General features: G+C 40.1%; 1 protein-coding gene across 11 annotated transcripts in view; it reads left to right on the forward strand.

The window, feature by feature from the left end:
* Window positions 1-26,879, forward strand: part of MRPL39 (mitochondrial ribosomal protein L39) — a 239,861-nt gene that overhangs the window by 86,714 nt on the left and 126,268 nt on the right. For 5 of the 11 annotated variants that reach the window (XM_077995881.1, XM_015133078.3, XM_077995880.1 and 2 more), the window contains one exon: window positions 22,702-22,809. The exons of 4 other annotated variants lie outside the window; for them this stretch is intronic. In XM_077995881.1, coding sequence (XP_077852007.1) covers window positions 22,702-22,762 — 61 coding nt within the window. In that variant the 3' untranslated portion in view covers window positions 22,763-22,809. Of the gene's footprint in view, window positions 1-4,472; window positions 5,529-12,975; window positions 14,715-22,701; window positions 22,810-26,879 lie in introns of those variants that run through there. 2 more of the 11 variants (XM_077995884.1, XM_077995883.1) reach the window with 2 other exon arrangements.

Consider the following 26,879-nt stretch of genomic DNA (forward strand, 5'->3'; position numbering starts at 1 on the left):
GGAGGTATAGAAATAGATGTGTGTGTGTGTGTGTGGTTTTGTTTGTTAATTATGATAAATGATATACTGAAGAGAATTTAGCAGTCAATTTGGCCCATCTGGTTCTCAGTAAATATTTTTATTATCTTTACTGTTATTAAATTGTTATTTTAGGCTGGGCGCGGTGGCTCAAGCCTGTAATCCCAGCACTTTGGGAGGCCGAGACGGGCGGATCACAAGGTCAGGAGATCGAGACCATCCTGGCTAACCCCGTGAAACCCCGTCTCTACTAAAAAATACACACACAAAAAAACTAGCCAGGCGAGGTGGCAGGCACCTGTAGTCCCAGCTACTCGGGAGGCTGAGGCAGGAGAATGGCGTGAACCCGGGAGGTGGAGCTTGCAGTGAGCTGAGATCCGGCCACTGCACTCCAGCCTGGGCGACAGAGCGAGACTCTGTCTCAAAAAAAAAAAAAAAATTGTTATTTTAAATTATAAGCTAGAATAAATGATTTAAAAATTATCTTGAGACAGTTTCTAAGTATTTTCAAAAAGATTGAGTTCCATCCTTAATTTCCAATTTTTTACCAGTTTCTCTCTAGATATCATTTGCAGTATTCCTGAGTCATAAGAGAGGAAAGATGATACTGCCACCCCGTGTATGTATTTCCTTTTAGATGTGGGATGCAGCAGGCAGCATGTTCCCTCCCCAGACTTCTTCCCCAGAGCTGTCTATGCCCTAATCCCTGCAACCTGTGAATATGTTATGTTAGATGGCAAAGGGGACTTTGCAGATGTAATTAAAGTTACTGACCATACAATAGGGAGATTATTCTGGATTATCCAAGTAGGCCCAATCTAATTACATAAAGCCTTCAAAGCAGAGAGCCTTCTCCAACTGGAGGCAGAAGAGATGCAGCAGCAGCAGTGAGAGAAATTCACACAAGGACTCAATGGGAAATTTCTGATTTGATGGTGGAGGGAGCAGCATGATGAGGAATTTGGGCAGCCTTGAGAGGCTGAGGGAGGCTCCTGGCTGACAGCTAGCCAGGAAATATGATTGTTAGCCTTGCAGTCATGAAAACTGAATTCTTCCAACAACTTGAATGAGTTATCCCTCAGAGCCTTCAGATAAGAGTCCAGTTTGCCAGTAGTTTGATTTCAGTCTGTGAAACCTGGACCAGAGGAACCAGCTGAATTCACCAGACTTCTGACCCACAGAACTGTGAGATAATACATTGATGTTGTTTTAAGGAGCTAGATTTGTAGTAATTTGTTATGGCAACAATAAAAAACTGACACATGGAGTTATTGATATCGTCATGATTTTGATGACTAACTAGTCTGTGATCTGGATATGAGGTGTCACCATGCTACACTGCCTGATTCTGCTTCAGATTCTTCTTCTTTGCCATCTTTATTGGGTAAATAAGTATATGAAATAAGTACAGTCTATGCCCTTTTTGAGTAACACTAGTTAATTAATTTTGTTATTTTCAAACGTATGTGCTTTAATTCAGATGGCATTAAGAGAATCGGTAGTATAGTTTCACTTAGCCAGATGAATCCAGAAATCTCTTGCTCATTGAATCTTCAGAAATGAGAGTGACAGCATTCCATGGATCTAGAATCAAAACATATTAGTACAAATAAAGATCATTAAAAATAAATATGTATGTGTGTGATGATTATGTTTATGTGTCAACTTGACTAGACCACAGGGTGCCCAGATATTTGGTTAAACATTATTTCTGTGTGTGTCTATGAGGGTGTCTCTGGAAGAGATTAGCATTTGAATAGGTAGACTGAGTAAAGAAGATTGCTTTCTCCGATATGGGTGGACTCATTCAATCGGTTGAGGGTCTATGCATAGAACAAAAAGTGGAGGAAGGGAAGATTCATCCCTTTCCTGCCTGCCTGTTTGTGTTGGGACATCTGTCTTCTCACGCTTGAACTGGGACATACATCTTTGGTGCTCCTGGTTCCCAAATAGTGTAAGTTACAGTTTTGGACTTGAACTGTAACTTACACTACTGTCTCTCTGGTTTTCAGACTTTTGAGCTTTGATGAGAACTTACACCATTGGTGCTCCCTGTTCTCAGGCCTTCAGACTCAGACTGGAACGACACTATTGGTTTTCCTGAGTGTTTGTCTGATAGATGGCAAATTGTGGGACTTCTCAGCTTCCATAGTCATGTAAACCAATTCGTGGTATTTTATCTGTCTCCATACATCCATCCGTCCGTCCATCCATCCATCCATCCATCCATCCATCCATCCATCCATCCTATTGGTTCTGTTTCTTTGGAGAACCTTGACTGATATAGTGTGTGTGTATATTTATTTATATGTACATGCATATATGACATAATGTATAGTGTATCTATGTTTTAAGCTAAAAACATAGGTCAGAAAATATTTTTAATCTTTTTGCTGGGAAAAAAAGTATAAGAGCCAGTATAACTTAATTTTTAAGGAGAATATACATGGTAGCCCAAAACACTCATTTGTGACAAAAATGAAAATTGGAATACAATAATGAATTTTTGAAAAGACCTAGATTTTATTGTTTTGGCCTTTCAATGTTTTCATGCCACAAAAATTTGTCAGAACACTTATCTTGTGTCAGACAAAGCACTAGAATTGAGAAGTTCATGTTGAGTACGGTAGACATTATTCCTGCCTTTTGTATTTGTGACAGCTCAGCAGAGCAGGTTTGGTCCAATTAAACCAGCAAGAGTGGGTTTGTATTGATATGAACAGAAAATGGTCTTGATGCTTCTCTGTACTGTTGGGCTATGCCAGCATTCCCACTTTAGGGTTTACTGGCAAGTCCCAGTTGTGAAACAAATGTCCTAAGGTGGAGTATACAAGCATCAATAGGAATATGCAATAGGGGATTGATATGATTTTGATCTGTGTCACCAGCCAAATCTCATGTCGACTTATAACCTCCAGTGTTGGAGGTGGGCCTGGTGGGAGGTGATTGGATCATGGGGGTGGTTTCTGATGGTTTAACACTATCCCCCAGGTGCTGTTTTCGTGATAGTGGGTGAGTTCTCATGAAAGTGGATTGTTTAAAAGTGTGTAACACCTCCTCCCTCTCTCTGTTTCTCCTGCTCTGGCCATATGAAGATGCCTGCTCTGGCTTTGCCTTCTGCCATGAGTAAAAGCTCCTTGAGGCCTCCTCAGCCATGCTTCCCGTACAGCCTGTGGAATCAGGAGCCTATTAGATTTCTTTTCTTTATAAATTATCTGGTCTCAGGTATTTCTTTATAGCAGGGTGAGAACAGACTGATAAAGGGACTGAACTCAATCAGTAGTCAAATGAAGGTTTCTTTGAGGAAAGCTGTAAAGTAAATGATACTTAGGAGCTAACCAGGAGACAAGGGAGGCAGTAGTAGGCTTGAAGACCTAGGAGACGTGAAGAGCATGGTGCAGTCGGGTGACTGATGTTTTGTGTGGTCGGAGAAGCAGAGTGGAATGAGATTGCATTAATTGCTGGGTGAAAGGTCAGCAGCTTTAAGGTATAACCATTTTCTCAGTCTTGACTAACTGCCATAACTTGGGGGATTGGGAAATAGGCCTGATTTTTATTCATTATTTTAAAATTAATATTTAAATATTACAATTTTTTCTTATTAATTATTGCTCATACTTCACTAGATGTGGTTTGTCAACATTCAATAGAATGGAATAGTTCAGGGCAGATGGCTGCTAAGATGGGTCTCTAGATCACTTGTCATCATTATGTTGTGTGGCTGATAAAGATTTTATCTTTAACACATCTCAAAATGTAGTTGCTGACTTCCCTGTATTTCTTTATTCACTATTTTCTCATTATTTCCATGTTTATCAAATGCCCTGTTTGTTCCTCTCTATTTGTTCTCAGTTCCTGAGCCCAGATCTATGCTTTCTACTGCTGCCAAGTCAAATTGCCACACACTTAGTAGCTTAAAACAACAAGAATTTATTGTTATTTTGCACTTCTGTAGGTCAGAAGGTCAATACGGGTCTCATTGAGCTGAAGTCAGGGTGTTGACAGGCTGCATATTTTTCTTGAGGTTCTGGGAGATAAACCATTTCCTTGACTTTTCCAGCTTCTAGAGGCTGCCCACATGCTTTTTGGCTCATGATCCCCTTCCTCATCTTCAAGGCCAACAACATAGACTCTCCCTGGCACTGGTCCCTTTTCACTTCTCTTTCTTCGGCTCCCCTCTTGTGTTTCCCTCTTCCACTTTTAAGAACCCTTGTGATGACACTGGGTCCACCCAGATAATCCAGGAAATCTCCCTATAAAAAGGCCAGCTTAATTCCACCTGCAACTCTAATTCCCTTTGTTACATAGCATAACATATTGACAGGTTCTCAGGATGTCTTGCAGGGGCCATTATTCTGCCCATCACTTGATTGCTATGAATCTCCTTCTTTTTTTTTTTTTTTTTTTAATTGGGTGACATCAAACTCTGATTTCTTTTTTTTTTTTTTCTCTAGGCAGTTGTCTGTCAAGAGGACTTGATCTCTTGCCTGTGACCTACCCCACATGTTTCTTCTGCACATCCTGACCCCCACGCCTGCACAGGGGACTTCTGCACAGGCCTGACTCCCAGGGCCTGTTATTTTCTGAGTCTGTCTTCTCCATGGTCTGTTGTCAACTGCAGTTTTGAATTCTAGGCTCTCTTATTCTTTATCTCTAGGCAAGTCAATATGTTAGCTTCTTCCTAATGTTGAGAATTATGTGGTGAAAATGTAGAGAGTTAATCATAGTGAGTGATTATATTAAGCCCTTCTATGGTTTCCAGCAGTCAGAAAGGATAGATGTTGTTCTTCTGCTTGGTGTTATGCAGTAATAGCCACTGCCTTTACAATTTCAATGCTAGCTCACTCAGTGCTTTGTTTTTCAATGAACTGTACCACAGTCAGAAGAATTTAGAGATGGATAATGAGGAAAGAGTCATAGAGTAGGGAGTGTGAGAAGCTGTGCTCATTATCACTTTAAATGTTTACGAAGTGTGCAAAGTAACTAGAATCAAGGAGGCCATTCCTGTTTGCAAGTTTTCTCTCTCTCTCTCTCTCTCTCTCTCTCTATATATATATATATATATATATATATATAAATTTTTTTTTTTTTTTGACAAGACAGGATCTCACTCTGTCACCCAGGCTGGAGTGCAGTGGCATGATCATGCCTCACTGCAACCTTGACCTCCCAGGCTCAGGTGATTCTCCCACCTCATCCTCCCGAGTAGCTGGGACTACAGATGTGCACCACCACACCTGGCTAATTTTTAAATGATTTGTAGAGACAAAGTCTCCCTATGTTGCCCAGGCTGGTCTTGAACTCCTGGGCTCAAGGAATCCACCCACCTTGGTCTCCCAAAGCACTGGGATTACAGGTGTGAGCCACTGCACCAGCCTAGGGGAATTTTATTTTTATTTTTTTTAAAGAGAAAATGTCTGTCAAATAAGCCATTGATCATGTGAAAACAGTGAAGAAACTTTCAGCTTACACTTACATACATAAAATATTAGGTAAAACATTTCACAAAAGTTACAAAAAACTATTGAATTCATAGCTAAGGAGTTTCAGTGGCATGGGAATATTTTATTGTGCAATTTAAGTACTTTATTTAATATCATTAGCAATCATGAATTTATAATAAATGGAAAAAATGGCCCAAGAGCACACTGATGATACAACCTTTCTGAAGTGCTAAAATGAGCCATTTGATTCTATTCTACTTTACTCTTTAATTCAATAGTCAAAGCAATGCTCATTCCTATTAGTTACATTTTTAAACTTTAAATTTGTTGTAGACAAAAATTAAACATCTAGAAATATGTAAATTGTCTTACTGCAACAAATCAGCTTCTAAATATGACTATCTACCTCTAAGACTCCAAGGCCAGATTTCGTGGCCAGGAAGTAGAAAGGTATAAAATCTTTAACGGACTTTCAGTTCGTTTTGCCAGTGAAACAGTATTCAGGAAAGAGGTAAACTTTGAAAATGAAAATAAGTGTTGAAACATGATCTCTTCGAAACCCACCCACTTGGCCGTGTTCCTTCAATACACAGATTCTGTTTGGTGGTGGTGAGGTGGCATTTGATAGTAGTGAAAATTTGAAATCTTGAGATTTAGGGAATAGAGAATAGTTGGAACAATCTGTGTTATTTTTGTTTTTTCTGCTAAGAATCAAAACTGTAACTACAGATTTATGATCAGCTCTCTTAGGCATTCAGGTGAATTTGATTTTCTTGTTCAGTTTCGTGGATTGAACTGCACTGTGATAATACAACGCAGCTTACGAATATTTGAATCAGTAAGTTACTTCAGCTCCTGAAATTCCAGATCAGCCATTTGTAAAGTAATTCGCTTATAACATTGACAGCAAATTTAATTAGTAAATATTTATTTAACAGATCTAATGTGCTTCTTTACAAGTGCATTATATTAGAAAGAGAAAGACTTTTATTTAGAGTCTTCTCTACCCAATTAAAAACATGCTGTAAAGATGAGTCCAGGTGATACATTCAGTGGCTGCAAATGCTTAGATTAGTTACGGAATGTATTACTTGGACTCATCTCATGGATTGTAGAATTATCAGAAATCTGGGAGCAGAGAAAAAATAAGACACGATGTGAAATATAAAGAAATGTGAATGGAAAAGGCAATCCATTATTTTATAAAATATTAACAGGATCTCTAAGGAGTTGATATTTAAGAGGGAACATGAGCAGTAGAGACAGGGGATTTTTAATTTTTTTTTTTTTTTTTGCTATGTTGCAGTAACCAGAAGAATCTAAATCACTTTCCTGTAATGTCTGAAGATTCAGTGTCATATATTTGACTTTAAAGAAAGCACATGTTGCAAAAAAGAAACCAACATGTATTATTTGCTAAGGAATGGAAGGGTTGGTTGGGGCTTTAAGATATGCTTCAGAGAACATTGTGGGTGGGGAGTTTTTAAATGAAGTATCCAACTTGCAAGGCATTCAGAAAATTTTTATCATGACAGTCCCTTGATTTTAGTAACACATGGGATTTTACACTTTCTCGGAGCAATTCAAGTTTCCTTCTCAGAATCTTTTAACTGTTCAACCTAAATTGTATCGTGTCATAAACTGACAATTTTATGGGCTTAAATATAAAATGCTTCCTAAAATACAGTAGAAATATTATTTTAGGAATGAAAATTTTTAGTAAGATTTGAAAATTATTATTTAATGTTATACTTTAGCAAAAGACTTTCTAGGTAGGTAAGACAGATTCCAGTGTGGAATGCTTAACTTTTTCCTCTGTATTTGATAGTGTGTATTAAAGCCTTTCTATAGTAGAAAGTAGATAATCAGAGATTGAATTTTGAAATTAATTAATCAAAATACCTTCTTTTTATGTAATTAAAAATTCAAGTATAGTAAATTATATTTACTTTTGTAGGTATTTAGAGAAAAACATAGGACACAAAAATAATTGTTTAAAAACGAATTTTAAAAATCTATACAAAAGTAAAAATTACAGAATTTAAGGGATCTCTTCTGGGAAACCTATCATAGCTGGCCATATTAAAGGATAAGATTATGTACTGATTCTCTTCTAAGTAAAATTTTAAAACATACTTAGTATAAACCAGAGTTTTGTTAGCTAAAAACCCAGGTTAGTTTAAGAACCTTATAGTGTAACTGAGGTAATTGGACATTTTGGATAATTTTGTTTCCACAGACCTTTATCTTCCTAAAATTTCACTGAAATGAAAATGCTCTTTTCACTTTTTCAATTTTTTTCAAATGTAAATACATTCTTAAATATTAACTTTAGAAAAGACTATCTGAATTTTATTCATAAATGGAGTTTTGAAAGAACATGATCTTACAACCATTGGGCGTGAGTCAACACGAATTTTTGATAGAAAAATTCCATTAAATGAATTGACTTTTTAAAAGCTGAAATAATCAGTATCATAAATGCACCCCTCTTCCCACTTTGAGAAAATTGAAAAAAAAACCCCTGTCTAGACACAGTTGCTTATATAGTTACGGTTTGATTTTATAATTCCTGGAATATAGTACAAACACCTACTATTCGCTGGGCAGCTATTTTATGTCAGACTTTTTCAGAAACTTTTCATGGTTTCTCATTTATTTCTCCGTCAAAGTAATGGGGCAATTATATTTCAGATAGCGAAAATGAGATCTCAGAGAGGGTAAGTGACTTGTCCCAGATTGTATTGTGAGTGGCAGAGGCAGAATTGGGATATAAATCTGTCTTTCTGAGGCCTCTGTTCTTTGCCTCAACCCCCAGCTGCTTCGCCCACAGCCAAAACAGCACTAGCTCTAGGATGACGAACTGTTCCAGTTTTCCCAGGAAAGAGAGGTTTCTGGAATGTGGGACTTTCAAAGTTAAGAGAAAGTCTCCAGCAAACCCAGAAGAGTTCGTCGTTTTATCTGGAGGCATTTATCTCATGGCTACTGCATAGTCAGCAAGACCATGCAGCTCTTTCAGAAGCTTCTTATTCCTGTGACATTATCTGCACAGCGAGACAATTGCTCAGATCCGCTGGGTCAAACTCAGAGAGCTGCCTCCTGGAATAGCTGAATAGCTGTGCTGGTCAGCGCATCGCATGGGAAGAATTGAGCCTGTTATTTATCAATCAATCCCAGTCTTTCATGCAACTTCAGAACTCTCAGATACAATGTTTGAAACATTTTATCACAGCCCAGAACTCCTATTAATTAAAGAGAATATTAATCAAAGGCATTAATTGCATCCTTTGTCTCTAATGCAAACAGAATTGGGGTGTTCTGTGATCACAATGCTTTTCTTATTAATATAGTGTGTCACTTAGCATTTCTTTACTTTTCCTTAATCTAATCTATTACCTTGCTAATATTCCCACATCTCTTTCATCTGAAAGGTTTTTTTCAGTGGAATTTTTAAGTTTCTTGATAGTTGAGCATATTCCTTAGGTCAGCGTATTATATAATATCACAGATTCTGAGGACATACTGCTAAGTTCTAGCTGTTGACCCTGAGCAGAGTTACTTAACTTCTCTTTACCCGGCTTCCTCATCATAAAATAGGGACAATAGTAGTTCTTACCATACAGGGTTATTTGTGGGGATTAGGTGAGTCAGTTTATGTAAAGCATTTATAATAACACCTGGCACAAAGAAAGTGCTATATAAGTGCTAGTCACATTAACAATGTATGCTTTTACTGGTCTTGGATGATACCATGTTGTTCTTTGCATGGGGGGCGCTCAATGTTGCACTTGATGACTTGGCCATTGGATGATACCATGTTGTTCTTTGCACGGGGGGCACTCAATGTTGCAATTGATGACTTGGCCATAGTTGGGAGTATTTGGCATCTGGCATGTGTGCTGAAGGTTTTACAGCTACCTTTTCAAAGAATTAGAAACTTGTTAGTGCTCTGTTTTCAATGTTCTAATCAATCTTATGGTGGAACTAAGAGTATAGTCAATAGTCCTACAGTAGGACTATAGTTCCTACTGGAATTCAGAAAGGTAGTAGTCTTGAATTTGAGGCTAAGAATAGTCTTGCCTTTATATAATCTTAGAGAAAGCTCTCTGGTAATACTTTTTCCTGTAAATTAAAAATGATTTTTCAATGTTGAAACTAGTTCTAAAGAGAAAATACTTCCCCATCATTTAAAATATACTATGTGATGTTCCCCTTCCCGAGTCCAAGTGATCTCATTGTTCAGTTCCCACCTATGAGTGAGAACATGCGGTGTTTGGTTTTCTGTTCTTGCGATAGTTTGCTGAGAATGATGGTTTCCAGCTGCATCCATGTCCCTACAAAGGACACAAACTCATCCTTTTTTTATGGCTGCATAGTATTCCATGGTGTATATGTGCCACATTTTCTTTTTTTTTTTTTTTTGAGACGGAGTCTCGCTCTGTCGCCCAGGCTGGAGTGCAGTGGCGCGATCTCGGCTCACTGCAAGCTCCGCCTCCCAGGTTCACGCCATTCTCCTGCCTCAGCCTCCCGAGTAGCTGGGACCACAGGCGCCCACAACCGCGCCCGGCTAATTTTTTGTATTTTTAGTAGAGACGGGGTTTCACCGTGGTCTCGATCTCCTGACCTTGTGATCCGCCCGCCTCGGCCTCCCAAAGCGCTGGGATTACAGGCGTGAGCCACCGCGCCCGGCCATGTGCCACATTTTCTTAATCCAGTCTGTCACTGATGGACATTTGGGTTGATTCCAAGTCTTTGCTATTGTGAATAGTGCCGCAATAAACATACGTGTGCATGTGTCTATCACGGGGACAGGGGAGGGGGGAGGGATTGCACTGGGAGTTATACCTGATGTAAATGACGAGTTGGTGGGTGCTGACGAGTTGAGGGGTGCAGCCCGCCAACATGGCACAAGTATACATTTGTAACAAACCTGCACGTTATCCACATGTACCCTAGAACTTAAAGTATAATAAAAAAAAAATAAAAATAAATAAATAAATAAATAAATAAAATAAAATATACTATGGAGGCTTAACATTTATGAGCACAGTTTTAATGTAGTGGACTAGGATCTCTAAAACAGTATGCGATTGCAAAGCAATGAGTCTTGGCAGTGGCCTGAAAAGATTTGCCTATTAATACATGAAAGTGCTTTCATTAAAATGTCTATTTCAAGTGAGGAAAACGAAATCATTGTAATTTTGTTATCCCGAGACTGACATGCACTTTAGGATACGTGCCTTTTTAAACTGCCATATGAGGTTTAAATATGTTCAGTAGCTGTCTGCCACATCCACTATATTGTTCTGGGATTCAGAATATTTATTGACATAGTGAATCATTCTACCATTGGTTAATCAAGAGAAGCTGCAATTGATTTAAGGAGGAGTGGCATGGTATATATACAGAAAGCAGCTAGTTTTTAGTAACAATTGAAGTGTGTAGGCATAAAAACAATAAACTGAGGTACAGATTTGAAGGAATATGTATGGATTCCAATAGCATGGCTTCTTTCCTGTTTATAAAGTGAAGTTATCTGGCTTACAACATTAACAATTGTTTATTAAATTTAATAAGCATTAAGCATTATGTTAAATTGATTCATAACTCAAAGGTTGTGATTAGGCATATGAAATATGACTGAAAATGTAAAATACTGACAGAAATGATCCAAAAGTATTTATTTAGGTTGAATGCTTATTTGATATGTTCTGGTATTCAGTAGAACAACCATTCTAAGAAACACTAAGACAATGTGATATAAAGATTTATGATGGGAAGATCAACATATATTTACTTACAAAATAGAGCATCACCTTTTCTAAAGGGCTTCTGGTCCTCTAATTTCCAAACATCTTTTAGGTCATTATATTAAAAGTAATGCAATGATCTTTGAAAACAGAGGAAGTCTTTTTGCAGTGCTGACCTCGGAATATTTCAGGTCAGTGCCACTGAACTGTCCAGCTTAGTATCTAAGTATTGAGGCTGCTCCTAGGAGGGAAATACTGAAGGAAGGCTGAGATGTCTGGGAAGTGTATCACAAGTTAGAGATGATTCAACAGCGAAGGTCTATCTTTCTCCCCTGGTTGTCTTACATTTCTCTCTGAATACTGATTTTGTTGTTGTTGTTGTTGTTGTTGTTCTTGGATAGTCTTTTACTCCTTGAGGGACAGGAAGCAACTACCTAGAGAGCTGATTATAGGGTCACCGAATTGCCATTGGAATTTTGGTGCCAGTTAACTCAAACGTCTGCAGACCACACCCCAAGTAGTTAGTAGTATGTAATAATTGGTAATGTATAAATTTGAATATCTTCCCAGGAACTGGGGGAGAGCTTCCTCTATTCAACAACACCTGTCTGGAACATGGATATGATGCTTAGCGGGGCAAGGTAGCCGTTTGTGACCATATGATGTTAGAAATTTTGAGATAAAAAATTATACAAATGTACATATATTATGTATTTTTTTTTATTTCTGTTTAGAATTTTGGTGATGTGTAAGTGCAAATTATACAAGGTAACTACAGGTGGTGTCAGCAGCTCTAAGACCAGCCACTTGATAGTTGTCTGGAGCTGGCGGTTGTCAGCAGCTGAAATTCTGAAACCAGATAAAATGGCGTGCAAAATATTAATGTCTGTGTGTTCCTAGACTTTCATTTCCTTGTATCTGCTAAGAAGATTCTGGTTTCTCTGGTCCATCATATTCTCTCTGCATCCTTCGAAGGGGGCTGCTGTCATAGAAGAATTTGCGTTTTGGTTTTTGTGATGCAGAATCAGAAGTCAAGGATGATGGCAGAAAGGAAAATAATTTTGCAATTGGGTCGGGGAAAAGGTTTTTTTCTCCCTTTTTAGAAAATGTGTTAAAAGACATAGGAGAGCAGTGGTGGCATAGGAGGAAAATGGATATGAGGTTGAAGAAAAGCAAATGAGGAAAATGGATATGAGGTTCAAGGAAAGCAAATGTGGCAGGCGTTGAGGGTGAGCCATCTGACACCCCGACTAGCTCCTTCATTCCTTGCCTTTCTCTGTCTTAAGACTGGAAAACAAAATGCTCAATATCTTCAGCTCCCTTGCCGGTAGGAGTGACCATGGGCATGATTTTGGACAGTAAAGTATGGGCTAAAGTATATTGGGGGGAAGGCAGCAGTGGTTAAAATTACATTTTTTTGTTGTTGCTGTTTTTAGAGACAGGGTCTCACTCTGTTGCCCAGGCTGGAGTGCAGTGGTGCTGTTATAAGTCACTGCAGCCTCAATCTCCTGGACTCAAATGATCTTCCTGCCTTAGCTTCCTGAGTACCTGGGACTGCAGGCGCATGCCACCACACTCAGCTGATTTTTTTATTTTTATTTTTAGTAGAGAAGTGTCTTACTGTTTTGCCCAGGCTGGTCTTGAACTCCTGAGCTCAAGTGATCCTCCCACCTCAGCCACCCAAGGTGGTGGCATAAAATTACATTTCTGAGTAACACCTTGTAGGAGAAAGCTCTCAGTCTCTTTCCATTTTATTCTTCCAGAACATGGAGTATCCTGGAAGTATGATAATGAAAGTCACTTGCCAAGGATGGCAAAATAGGGAGACAGAAGGAGCAACACTATGGACTTCTGTGCTGAACCTGCTTGCCTACTTTTGAACATTGTGAAGACAAAAGAAAAACCTTATGTATCACGTAGTGTTCTGGCAGACACAGGTGAAGGACCAAAATACTTTAAAAAATAATTCAATGAAGAGACTATTTACAGAGATGGTAACAAGAATAAGGGAACTATATTTCAGGGTTCTCCAGAGAAATGGAACCAATAGAAGATTTTTAAAAAGAGGTTTATTATAAGGAATTGCTCACACAATTATGGAAGCTGGCAAGTCCAAAGTTTGCAGAGCCAGTGTCCCAGTTCCAGTCCAAAGGCTGGATGGCTACTGTAGAGCCACAAAAGGCTGATGTTTCAGCTTGAAGGCTGTCAGGAAGGAGAATTCTCTGTTCCTTGGGAAGGGTCAGTCTTTTGTTCTATGCAGGGCTTCAAATGATTGGATGAGAGCCACCCACATTATGGAGGATAATCTACTTTACACAGTTTACTGATTTAAATATTAATTTCATCCAGAAACACCTTCACAGAAAACCTGGAATAAACTTTGACCAAATACCTGGGCATCCCATGGCCCAGCCAAATTGATACATAAAATTAACCATTGTAGGAACTAACAAGAGATAATACAACACCCAGGGACCAGAAATGCCGGTAAGTGAGAAGGATTAAGGAGGGAAACAGTATTCACTGGAGCCAGCAAGAACTTGAGTCAGAGAAGACGAGCTGCCTCATGTAACTTGTGGCTATAAAAGAAAGTAATCGCCAGAATTATAGCTGTGCCAACAAGAGCAGGAGGCATGGGAGTGGTGGGGAAGACACTATGGGAGATCAATATGTGATCATTTCTCTTCCTACCTCTATTAGCCCATTCTCACACTGCTATAAAGATACTACCTGAGACTGGGTAATTTATAAAGGAAAAAGGTTTAATTGAGTCGCAGTTCCACATGGCTGAGGAGGCCTCAGGAAACTTACAATTATGGCTGAAGTTAAAGGGAAAGCAAGGACCTTCTTCACGTGGTGGCAGGAGAGAGAAGAGTGAGCGAAGGAGGAACTTGCCAAACACTATAGCCATCGATATGTCGTGAGAATTCGCTCACTATTATGAGAACAGCATGAAGGAAACCACTCGCATAATCCCATCATTTCTCACCAGGTCACTTCCTGAATATCTGGGGATTACAATTCATGATGAGATTTGGGTAGGGACACAAAGCCTAACCATTTCACCACCTAAGCCAGAGGGCAGAAGATCTTGAGTAAAGCTACCATGAAGGTCAGCCTCGGGACACAGAGCAGGGCAGCGATTTAGTACAAGTCAATGGGAGATCAGGATTAATCATAATACTTTAATAATTTAAGCCACTCTGTACATAGTCTCTTTGTAATTTTAAAAAAGCCACCAAAGTATAATTAAGCCATTCAATCAAATGCAATCCTAACTGATATAGCAGATGACAAACGAGTTATATCAGTTGTTGGACTTAACTCCTTGATTGAAACTGTACTATGAATGATGGCTTTATACATGTTGCCCAATTAAGGCATGCTGTAGTGCAATTTACCAGGAACATGTGGTTTACTTTATTTACATAGCAAATGGTTTCATATATTTTATAAATAAATTTTCTCACTTGAATAAAACATACTATATATATGTTTTACATAATTTTTGAGAATGGAAATTTAGTATCTCCATATTCCTGCTAAGGGAATGTTGAACAAATATTTAAATAAAATTGATTTGAAGAGGAACCAAATTAGGAGCCTTATTCTGGTACCGTGTCTAAGGTTCTAGTTAAAGCCTACATTATTCATTGAGGTGTTTCTACCATTCAAAGAGATAGTTCAGTTTGTGGTTGGAGTACATATGATCCAGCTATCGATGGTGCTTTCCTGGAGGTGAATGAGGAAATGATTAGTTCATTTTTGCAGAAATCAGTACATGAGGCAGTGTCTGGATCTTCTAAACTCCAGATGATTCCTGTGGACCATGAAGTTTGGGTCAGGATCTAGAAACTCTGCAGCTGGGGACACAGCCATTCTGCTCATGGAGAAGAGAGACTATATTTTCTGTAATACCACCAAGTAGTTCATCTGATGGGTGGACAAATACATTGATTCAGCCGTAAACCCACAATTTCTGCTTGAAAGAAGATGTGTGATATGGTTTGGCTGTGTCCCCTACCAAATCCCACCTTGAACTGTAATAATTCCCATGTGTCAAGGGGGGGCCAGATGGAGATCATTGAATCATGGGGCTGTTTCCCATATACTGTTCTCATGGTAGTGAACAAGTCTCATGAGATCTGATGGTTTTATAAATGGGAGTTCCCCTGCACAAGCTGTGTTGCCTGCTGCCATGTAAGATGTGGCTTTGCTTACTCATTAGCCTTCCACCATGATTTTGAGGCCTCCCCAGTGATGAGGAACTCTGCGAGTCAATTAAACCTCTTTCCTTTATAAGTTACCCAGTCTTACCCAGTCTCTGGTATGTCTTTTTTGTTTGTTTGTTTGTTTTTTTGTTTTTTGTTTGTTTTTTTTTGTTTGTTTGTTTTGATGCAGTCTCGCTCTTTCATCCTGGCTTGGCTAATATTTTAATATTTTTAGGCTGATCTTGGACTCCTGACCTCTGTTGGTCCACCCACCTTGGCCTTCCAAAGTCCTGGGATTACAGGTGTAAGCCACCATGCCCAGCCTCTGGTATGTCTTTATTAACAGCATGAGAACAGACTAATCCAGTAAATTGGTACCAGGAGTGGGGTGCTACAGTAAAGATAAGGGAAAATGTGAAAGGGCCTTGGGAAGTGGGTAACAGACAGAGGTTGGAAGAGTTTGGAGTGCTCAGAAAAAGAAAAATGTAGGAAAGTTGGGAACTTCTAGAGACTTAGAGGGCTCAGAACAGGAAGATGTGGAAAAGTTTGGAACCTCCTAGAGACTTGTTGAATGGCTTTGAGCAAAATGCTGATGATGCTATGAAAGATAAAGTCCAAGCTGAGATGGTTTCAGATGGAGATGAGGAACTTGTTGGGAACTGGACTGTAGTTATGCTTTAGCAAAGGGGCTGGTGACAGTTTGTCCCTACCCTAGAGATCTGTGGAACTTTGAACTTGAGAGAGGCGTTTTAGGGAAATCATCTCTAGATAAATTTCTTCCATCTGGCAGATAGTCTGACAATGCAATAGAAAAGAAAAACCCATTTTCTGGGGAGAAATTCAAGCCCACTGCATAAATTTGCATAAGTAACAAGGAGCCAAATGTTAATCATCTAGACAATGGGAGAAAATATCTCCAGTACATGTCAGACACCTTTATGGCAGCCCCTCCCATCATAGGCCTGGAGGCCTAGGAGGAAAAAATGGTTTTGTGGGCTGGGCCCCCCAGCTGTATGCAGCCTAGGGCCTTGGTGCCCTGCATCCCGGCTGCTCCAGTCATGGCTAAAAGGGGCAAAGGAATAGCTCAGGCCATGGCTTCACAGAGTGCAAGCCCCAAGCCTTGGCAACTTCCATGTGGTGTTGAGCCTGCAGGCATACAGAAGTCAAGAATTGATGTTTGGGAACCTTCACCTAGATTTCAGAGGATGTGTGGAAATCTGGATGTCCAGGCAGAAGTTTGCTGCATGGGTGGGGCCATCATGAAGAACCTCTGCTAGGGCAGTGTGGAAGGGAAATGTGGGGTGAGAGCCCCTATACAGAATCCCCACTAGGGCACTGCCTAGTGGAGCTGTGAGAAGAGGGTGATGTGGTTTGGCTGTGTCCCCACCCAAATCTCATAAGTAATTCCCACATGTTGTGGGAGAAATCTGGTGGGAGGTAATTGAATCATGGGGGCGGGTCTTTCCCATGCTGTTCTCATGGTAGTGAATGAGGCTCATAAGAGCTGATGGTTTTAAAAATGGGAATTTCCCTGCACAAATCCTCTTGTCTACCGCCATGTGAGATGTGCCTTTCACCTTCCACAATGATTGTGAGGCCTCCCCAGCCACATGGAACTGTAAGTCCACTAAATCTCTTTCTTTTGTAAATTGCCCAGTCTCAGATATGTCTTTATCAGCAGTGTGAAAATGGACTAATAGAGTAAATTGGTACCAATAGAGTAGGGAGCTGCTGAAAAGATACCCAAAAATGTGAAAGCGACTTTCGAACTGGGTAACAGGCAAAGGTTGGAGGGCTCAGAAGAAGACAGGAAAATGTGGGAGAGTTTGGAACTTCTTAGAGTCTTGTTGAATGGCTTTGCCCCAAATGCTGATAGTGACATGGGCAGTAAAGTCCAGGCTGAGGTGCTTTCAGATTGAGTTGAGGAAATTGTTGGGAACTGGAGCAAAGGTGACTCTTTTTATGTTTTAGCAAAGAGACTAGAGGCATTTTGCCCCTGCCCTAAAGATTTGTGGAACTTTGAATTTGAGAGAGATGATTTAGGGTATTTGGTGGAAGAAATTTCTAGCAGCAAAGCATTCAGGAGGTGACTTAAGAGCTGTTAAAGGTATTCAGTTTTAAAAGGGAAACAAAAAGTTTGGAAAATTTGCAGCGTGACAATGTGATAGAAAAGAAAATCTCATTTTCTCAGGAGAAATTTAAGCCAGTTGCAGAAATTTGCATAAGTAATGAGGAGCTGAATGTTAATAACCGAGACAATGGGGAAAATGTCTCCAAGGCATGTCAGAGACCTTTGTGGCAGACCCTCCTATTACAGGCCTGGAAGAGTAATAGGAAAAAACGCTTTCATGTGCTGGGCCCAGGGTCCCTCTGCTGTATGCAGTGTAGGAACTTGGTCCGCTGTGTCCCAGCCACTCCAGCTATGACTAAAAGGGGCCAAGATACAGCTCAAGATGTTGCTTCAGAGGGTGGAAGCCCCAAGCTTTGGCAACTTTCACGTGGTGTTGAGCCTGCAGGTGCACAGAAGTTAAGAAGTGAGGTTTTGGAACTTCTGCCTAGATTTCAGAGGATGTATGGAAATGCCTGGATGCCCAGGCAGAAGTTTGCTGCAGGGGCAGGGCCCTCATGGAGAACCTCTGCTAGAACAGTGCAAAAGGGAAACATGGGGTTAGAGCCCCCACATAGAGTCTATACTGGGGCACTGCCTAGTGGAGCTGTGAGAAGAGGGTCACCATCCTCCAGACCCCAGAATGGTAGATCCACTGACAGCTTTCACCATGCACCTGGAAAAACTGAAGGCACTCAATGCCAGGCTATGAAAGATGCCAGGAAGGAGGCATACCCTGCAAAGTCATGGGGGCAGAACTGCTCAAGGCTGTGGGAGTCCACCTCTTAAGACATGGAGTCAAAGGAGATCATAGTGGAGCTCTAAGATTTGACTTCCTCATTGGATTTTGGATGTGCATGGGGCCTGTAGCCACTTTGTTTTGGCCAATTTGCCCTATTTGGAATGGGTGTATTTACCCAACACCTGTATCCCCATTATATCTAGGAAGTAACTAACTTGCTTTTGATTTTACAGGCTCATAGACAGAAGGGACTTGCCTTGTCTCAGATGAGACATTGGACTGTGGTCTTTTGAGTTAATGCTGAAATGAGTTAAGACTTTGGGGACTCTTGGGAAGGTATGATTGGTTTTGAAATGTGAGGTAATGAGATTTGGGATGGGCCAGGGGTGGAAGGATGTGGTTTGGCTGTGTCCCCACCCAAATCTCCATGCTGTTCTCATGATAGTGAGTTCTCACAAGATCTGATGGTTTTAGAAAGGGCTTTCCCAGCTTCACTCTGCACTTCTCCTTTCTGTTACCATGTAAAGAAGGACATGTTTGCTTCCCTTTCTGCCATGATATAAGTTTCCTGAGGACTCTCCGGCTATGAGGAACTGTGAATCAATTAAACCTCTTTCCTTTATAAATTACCCAGTCTTGGGTATGTCTTTATTAGCAGCATGAAAATGGACTAATACAGTGTGGCTAAGTGCTTATCTGGCTCTGCTATGACTAAAGTTATATATCTTTAAACTGTGCAGGTGGGATAGTCTAGGATGCAAATATACTGAAGATCTAAATTGCATATAGAAAGTAACAACCCCACTCATCCAAACTTGGTAGCATTGCACATTGTTGTTAAAGAGAACTGACTCACAGCAGCTGTGGGTATTTCCAAGCCAAAATGATTGGTTAGAGAGGAAGGAATCCCACAGTGTACGATGGTCACCTGAACTAAAATGGGATGGCTCTGAGTGCTTTAAACCTCTCTCAAACATGTTAACTTGTGGTTCTTTGAGTAGGAGCCCAGGTTTTGTTAACAGATCTTTATAGTAGGTCTAGATGCTGAATCTGGGTGTTCTGTTAAGGATAGTATACCATTTGGAGATCCTTAGTTTCCACATGGTTTACAGTTAAAGGGTTGGTGGGTAGTGGTCTTTGGAGAGAAATACGGAGCTAGCCATGGAATTTTGACAATTTTTAGTTATTTCAAATTTTATGAGTCATTGCAGATTTTTCCCCAAGGTATATTTTCTTTTTAACTTTGCTGTATTTTTTTTAAAAAATTATTTTGAATGTTAGCATGAAAATCTAGATTTTATTGCATGAGAATGAAAAGCATGATTTCGGTGCAAATTATTTCAGAACTTCCGGTTGGCATTACATGTATATTCTATAAGAAACCTATGTGTCTTTATCCACTTCATCTCAATGCTAAGCTGATGTGCAGAAATAATTGAAAAGAAAATTAATTTTCTTATAATCTCTTGAGAACACACAATAAAGAGAATATATCCATAATGCGCAGTGAAATGTCTTAAAATCCTTTTTCCCCATCTTTTCATCTTATCTATTGCTGTGTAGCAAACCACCCTTGAATCAGTGACTGAAAATATCAATCACTGGCTATTATCTGTTGCAATTCTGTGGGTTGATGAGATCAATTGGGTGGTTTCAGTTCTTGTGCTGTTGGCTGGGGCTGTAGTCTTTTGGAGGCTCATTTGGGCTGGAACACCCAAGATGGCTCATTCCCATGGTTGGCAGTTGGCAGCACAACTGAGATGGTCCATCAGAATGTCTCAGTTTTCCTTACTATGGCTACTCAACGAGGCTTGAGCTTCTCACAGCATGGGAGCTCAGTTCTAAGAGGGAGCCCTCCAAGTACATGAAAAAGGCACTTTCAGATCTCTTTAGGCCCACTTTCAGAAGTTACATAGCATCACTTCCCTCACATTCTATTGGCCAAAGCAAGTCTCCAAGCTATCTCAGAGTTAAAGGAGCTGAAGGATACCCTTTGCTATGGTCTGAATGTGTCCCTCCAAAATTCAGGTGGGAATCTGAGACCCAATGTGACAGTATTAAGAGGTAGGCCCTTCTGGAAAATGATTGTTATGAAGGTGGCACTTTGTGGATTAGTTCTCTTATAAAAGAGGTTGAAGGGAAAGCCATGGTCCCTTTTTTCCACCTTTCCTCATGTGAGGACACAGCATTTGTCCTTTCCTTCCCATGAAAAGAAGACACTGTCTATAAGGAATGGGCCGTTGCCAAACATTAAATCTGCCAGCATCTTGATCTTGGACTTTCCAGTTTTTAGAACTGTGAGAAATAAATTTCTGTTGTGTATAAACTACTCAACAACTCAGTCTAAAGTACTTGGTTATAGCAGCAGGAGTGGACTGACACTCTTCCTCTTGGTAGATGTAGTAGCAATCTTTATGGCCATCTTTAATCCACTACAGCATATCTTTCTCAGTAGTTCATACATGTTGCAGCTGCTCCCAAATCTCCCTCCTCTCTCACTCCCAACTCTGCCCAGACCCCATCACCAAATTCTGGCTCTGAAGTTGTTTTTCTCATATTCCCCTGCTTCCTTTCCAATTCATCATTTCATGTCTCTACTCTTTCTAGTGTAAATCCACTCAGCTAACCTTTTTAGTATTTCTTTCTTACTTGTTACCTTGAGTTTCGTATAAACTGGGAGTTTATTAGGATTTTAAATAGCATATTGCTCCTCCATGGGAGTGAGCAGGAGTGGAAAGTGGACATGATTATTCATTTTATTCCTGTCAATCTATGTTTGTGTGGTGCACAGAACAATGGGAATTTATTTTATTCAATTGCATTTGATATCAGTGGAGTCTTAGAATGTGACACAAGGGTTGGGATATCAGAGAATGTGGCTGATTCAGAATTGAGTACTGGAGATTGCCTGAGGCACATCACGTATAAGGATTGAGGGAAATGGTGCTTATTGGGCATCATGGTATTTTTTTTAATCCTGTTACTTTTATATTTTTATTTTATTTTTTAAAAATTGAAGTTCAGGGGTACATGTGCAGGATGTGCAGGTTTGTTACATAAGTAAACGTGTGCCATGGTGGTTTCCATCACCTAGGTATTAAGCCCAGCACCCATTAGCTATTCTCTTTGATGCCCTCCCTTGTCCCACTCCCTACCTTCTGACAGGCCCCAGTGTGTGGTGTTCCCTTCCATGTGTCCATTTATTCTCATTATTTAGCTCCCACTTATAAGTGAGAACATGCAGTATTTGGTTTTCTATTCCTGCATTAATTTGCTAAGGATAATGGCCTCCAGCTCGATCCATGTTCCTGCAAAGGACATGATGTCATTCCTTTTTAGGGCTGCATAGTATTCCATGGCATATACATACCACATTTTCTTAATCCCATTCCTTTTTTCTCCACAACCTCGCCAGCATCTGTTGTTTTTTGACTTTTAATGATAGCCATTCTGATTGGTGTGAGATGGTATCTCATTGTGGTTTTGATTTGCATTTCTCTAATGATCAGTGATATTGAGCTTTTTTTCATATGTTTGTTGGCTGCATGTATGTGTTCATTTGCGAAGTGTCCATTATGTTGTTTTGAAGAGCAATGTTGTTGGCCCTAGGTTTAAAGAGTTTTATTGCGAACTTGAGACTTCTTCGAAATAGATCCCCTGCAGAAGTTGGTTTCTGAAGAAAAAATAACATTAAACAAATATACATTTCAGCAGTTCTGGCCCAATATTGTCTTCAGAACAAGAGTACATGTTGAGGCCCACAAGTCATATATTTAAATATTTTAAAATTATAACTCAAACTAGTAATCCGTTAAATAGAATCTGTTCTGTTCTCTTATCTTGACAAATATACCTTTATATTGACCTAGGAGGCTATGTGCAAATTTATGACTCTCAAGCTTCTCAGAGTTCTCTGATAAAATGTGGCAGCTTGGGGAAAACTGAGCCCGGACCCTGCCTTTTCCCCTTTCTCCCCACCACTAGGCTCCTCTTGTACTGAGAGAGGTCTGCCTCTATGTGTATGGACACTCCAGGTCATACTCCAGAGCTGTGTCCATAGTCCTTAAATACAGCAGTTCCTTAGCCACTCCTCTGGCCCTGGATGGGCAGATGGCCAGTGTCATCCACTTTTAGGAGGCACACCTGGTGAAACATTCCATTCCAGCCTTGGAAGCGGGTTCAACGATGCCTGGGCAGGAAAATCCAGGGTCCAGATTCCCAGAGCAGGGTCTACAAGAGGAGGCACAGCTTCCACATGAGCAAGTTTGACTCCATAGGCTTCTTGCTTTCTGGTGAGGAGTGTGGCAGGAAGGGTGCTAGAGTGAGCACAGGGCACAGAACAGGGGGACCTCTTGTCCAGGTCATGGGCAGTACTGCCTTGAGCCATGGGTGTGCAGGAATTCAACTCGATTTTTTCTTTTCTGCACAGGTTCAGCAGCCAGAGTCCTATCCTGTACTTCTCTTCACGTTACAGACATCCACAAGAGTGAGACTCTTTTGGGCTGGATGGAAGAGCAAATGTGTGGGAGGCACTGAGGTTTGTGTATAAATGTGTTGAGTGGGGCCAAGGAGTACTTGTGGACTTCTGCCGGGAGGAATTAGGAGACTGAGCAAGACAGATTGCCTGGTCAGTGTGGAGGCATTAACTGTGCTATGTGAGATTGATAACATTTGGCTCTTGTCTAATGAGCCCACCTGGCCACACTGGGAATTGAATCTAGTCTAATCTAGTGATTAGCGGGTACCCATGTGTAGGTTATCCATAAGAATTCTCAAATATTGAAGAAGCTTAAAAAGTATGTTAAACAATCCTTTCTGCCCAGAGATCAAAGGAAGGAGAAAGATCTATATTGGATGTGCTGATCTATCCTCCAGTCTCAATGGATTCAGCTCCCTTGGAAATGCTTTTCTGTGCATGAGCAATCACTTGTATGTGAGACTTTCTGAGTCATTGATTAGTGTGGGTTTGCATCATCAGATACAGCTTGAAACCAATCCCCAGTCATCTTTTTGTGATTTTGTGACGGCAAGAATATACATTCCTTCCCCGCCCCATGACTGGTATGTGTGTTCTAGGAAAAGTTGGCATTGGTTCTATCTGGATGTATTGATGTTGCCATTTTGGGGGAATATCCAGTGCCAGAAAATGCCTGGAACACCCTGATCCAGTGGGAGGGTGTTAAACCCTAATGGGTCTATGCCATTGTCAGTGTTCAGCAGGCCAGATGCCTTTGGAGGAAGAAGGTCAGGGATTTGGACCCTTGGGGTTAACCACCACTCAATAATTTCCTACAGTCAGAGACTCACTTCTGTCTACTGATTACACTCCCACTGCCACTTTGCACTAAAGTACAAGTGCAGATTAAGTGAGTCATTCAGATGGTTGCAATAGCGTACTACTGGGGGTAGCTGCTCTTCTGAACTGAGCTTGGGATATTACTTTACTTACTTTTTTTTTTTTTTTTTGAAACAGAGTCTCACTCTATCACCTAGGCTGCAGTGCAGTGGTACAATCACAATTCACTGCAGCCTTGACCTCTTGGGCTCAAGCAGTCCTCCTACCTCAGCCTCCTGAGTAGCTGGGACTACAGGTGCGAGCCACCAGCCTGGCTACTTTTTAATTTTTTGTAGAGACAGGATCTCACTATGTTTCCCAAGCTGGTCTTGAACTTCTGGCCTCAAGCAATTCTCTTGCCTTGGCCTCCCCAAATTCTGGAATTACAGGCATCAGCCATCAAAACTGACCCACTTTATTTACTTCTGTGATGCCTATACATTGTGTTATCAATGAAACTTGGCATTCTATAACTGAGACTGGTCTCTGTTTTTAATTAATTTCTTTTTTTTGTAATTCCAGGGCTGCCACTAAGATTCAGATTCTGCATTTTGGGCATCAGAACTAGTTTTTTTTTTGTTTGTTTGTTTTGAGGAAATATGCTATATGCTGGCATAGGGATGGCAATACAGCCTATGCATATGTGTTCATGGGAGTGTGCACACTTGTGTACATATTTGCATGTGTACCATGTGGTTGCCCCTGGAATCAATAAGGGAAATTCAAGGTGGGGGTTGGGGAAGGAACTATCTCAATGGCTTACAGAGTATTGGGAAATATAGAGTTTTTCAAAATAGAGGAGGATGGCTTGCACATAGCAGCTTCCTGGCCATTCCCAGGGGAAATTAAATTCCAACAGAAGAATCATAACATATTCCTTCTTTTAGTTCTCCATTTTTTCCCTTTATTTGGACATGAAAGAGTAGAAAAGAGAATTATTTTCTATTTTGCAATTTACAGCTCCTAAATATTCAGAGTAGAGTGGGCAGTCATATAATTGTTGTGACTGAGAATGACAATATTTTTCTGATTGAAAACATCTCTCAGTTGGCAAATATAGTGCTGGAAATTTATACCACTGTGTCACTTCACTAGGCTTAAAGCAGAATTCAGAAGGCTCTGTTAAAATCAGAAAGGTTATCTGAAAATATTCACTCATTATTACCTATTAGAAAGGATTACACTTTTTTTTTTCACATTAAGTGAAATGAAACATAGCACAAGTAAATTTTGTAAAGATTCAAAGGAGAGGATCTATGATGGGGAGAAGCCTGGATGGAGTACTCTTCAGGGAGGGCTTTGAATTACCAGGGGCTAAGTTGTGTGCATTCGAGTCCTGGAGAGAAAGAGGTGGATGCACTTTGAAGAAAACTGAGGAAAAATTGAACAAAATTTTGAATTTATAATTTTGTTCAGAGTAAACCTTGGATATTTAACTTATTATATTTTATTGCTAGCTATTAATGCTTTCTATATGCTAAGCATTCAAAGTCCTTTACAAATATTAACTGCTTAAAACCTTCAATTATAAGGTGGGTACTATTAAAATCATCCTTATTATGCCAGTGAGAAAGCAGGAAGGAAGAAGTGATTTTCCCAGGTGCTATAGGTAGCTGTGATTTGAATCTAGGCATTCTGCCTCTAAGTCAGCAGTCAAAACTACACTGACATCTGTGATGCATGTGAAAATACACAGGTGTTGGCCGGGCGCGGTGGCTCACGCCTGTAATCCCAGCACTTTGGGAGGCCGAGGCCGGCAGATCACAAGGTCAGGAGATCGAAACCATCCTGGCTAACACAGTGAAACCTTGTCTCTACTAAAAATACAAAAAAATTAGCTGGGCTTGGTGGCGAGCACCTGTAATCCCAGCTACTTGGGAGGTTGAGGCAGGAGAATGGCGGGAACCCTGGAGGCAGAGCTTGCAGTGAGCTGAGATCCCGCCACTGCACTCCAGCCTGGGCGACAGAGTGAGACTCCATTTCAAAACAACAACAACAACAGAAATACACAGGTGTCACAAATGTCAGGATTCAGAGAGGAGCATAATTGCACTTATTCCTTTATCTTGATCTTTTTTTTTCCAGAAAACCTTATGCTGATGACCAAGATGTGTATTTTGGTTGTTTTAAATTTGTCTGCATGCATTCTTACCATTATCTAATCACCATCTTCCACTTGCTAGGATGACATTCTTCTCTAGCGTAAAATTCATTCATTCATTCCTGTGGGAAACATGATATGCTGCTCTCTTTTATTTAGTTTCTAATATATGAACATGAAAGAGGTTGTGGACTATTTTGCAATGCTTCTGTTTACAAATGATGCCTATTTCTAGGCAAGATAAGACAGAAACTATAATTTAGTAAAGATTTATTGAGCATCTACTATGTTTTAGGCATTATAGTAAGCACTTTGTAAGTATTTTCGTGTTTAATCCTTGCCACTAACCTATGAAGTAGCTACTATTATCGCCTTCATTTTATAAAAAGTAAACTGAGAAATAACAAAGTGAAAACAAAAGAACAAAACCCAGAAAAAACAAAAACAAAAACAAAATACCTAGAAATGAACTGAGCCAGCATTTAAACCAATAGTCTGCTCCAGAGAACAGCATCAGATTGTCTGTACTAGAATTTTGGGTTCCATTACTATAGATTAAATGAGTTAGCACGTACAAATTACATGGATAAATATCACCTGGTAAAAAGCAAGTACTTAATAAAGGTTAACTATTAGTTTGTTACCTGAGTATATTGCATGATGCTGATTCATCTCATCACTGAGGTACTGAGAATAGTACTCAACAGATTTTCAACCTTTTCTTCCCTCCCTCCCACATCATGTAATTCCTGGTGTCTATTGTTGCCATCTTTATGTCCATGAGTGCCCAAAGTTCGGCTCCCACTTACAAGTGAGAACATGTGGTATTTGGTTTTCTGTTCCTGTGTTAGTTTGCTTAGAATAATGGCCTCTAGATGCATTTGTGTTGCTGCAAAGGACATGATATTTCTTTTTTATGGGTGCGTAGTATTCCATGGTGTATATGTACCACGTTTTCTTCATCCAAGCCACCGTTGGTGGGCACCTAGGTTGACTCCATGTCTTTGTTATTGTGAATTGTGCTGTGATGAACATATGAGTGCATGTGTCTTTTTGGTAGAATTATGTTTTCCATTGGATATATACCCAGTAATAGAATTGTTGGCTTGAGTGGTGGTTCTGTTTTAAGTTATTTGAAAAATCTCCAAATAGCTTTCCACAGTGGCCGAAC

Source organism: Macaca mulatta, chromosome 3 (genome assembly GCF_049350105.2).
Source record: "Macaca mulatta isolate MMU2019108-1 chromosome 3, T2T-MMU8v2.0, whole genome shotgun sequence".
Taxonomy (NCBI): domain Eukaryota; kingdom Metazoa; phylum Chordata; class Mammalia; order Primates; family Cercopithecidae; genus Macaca; species Macaca mulatta.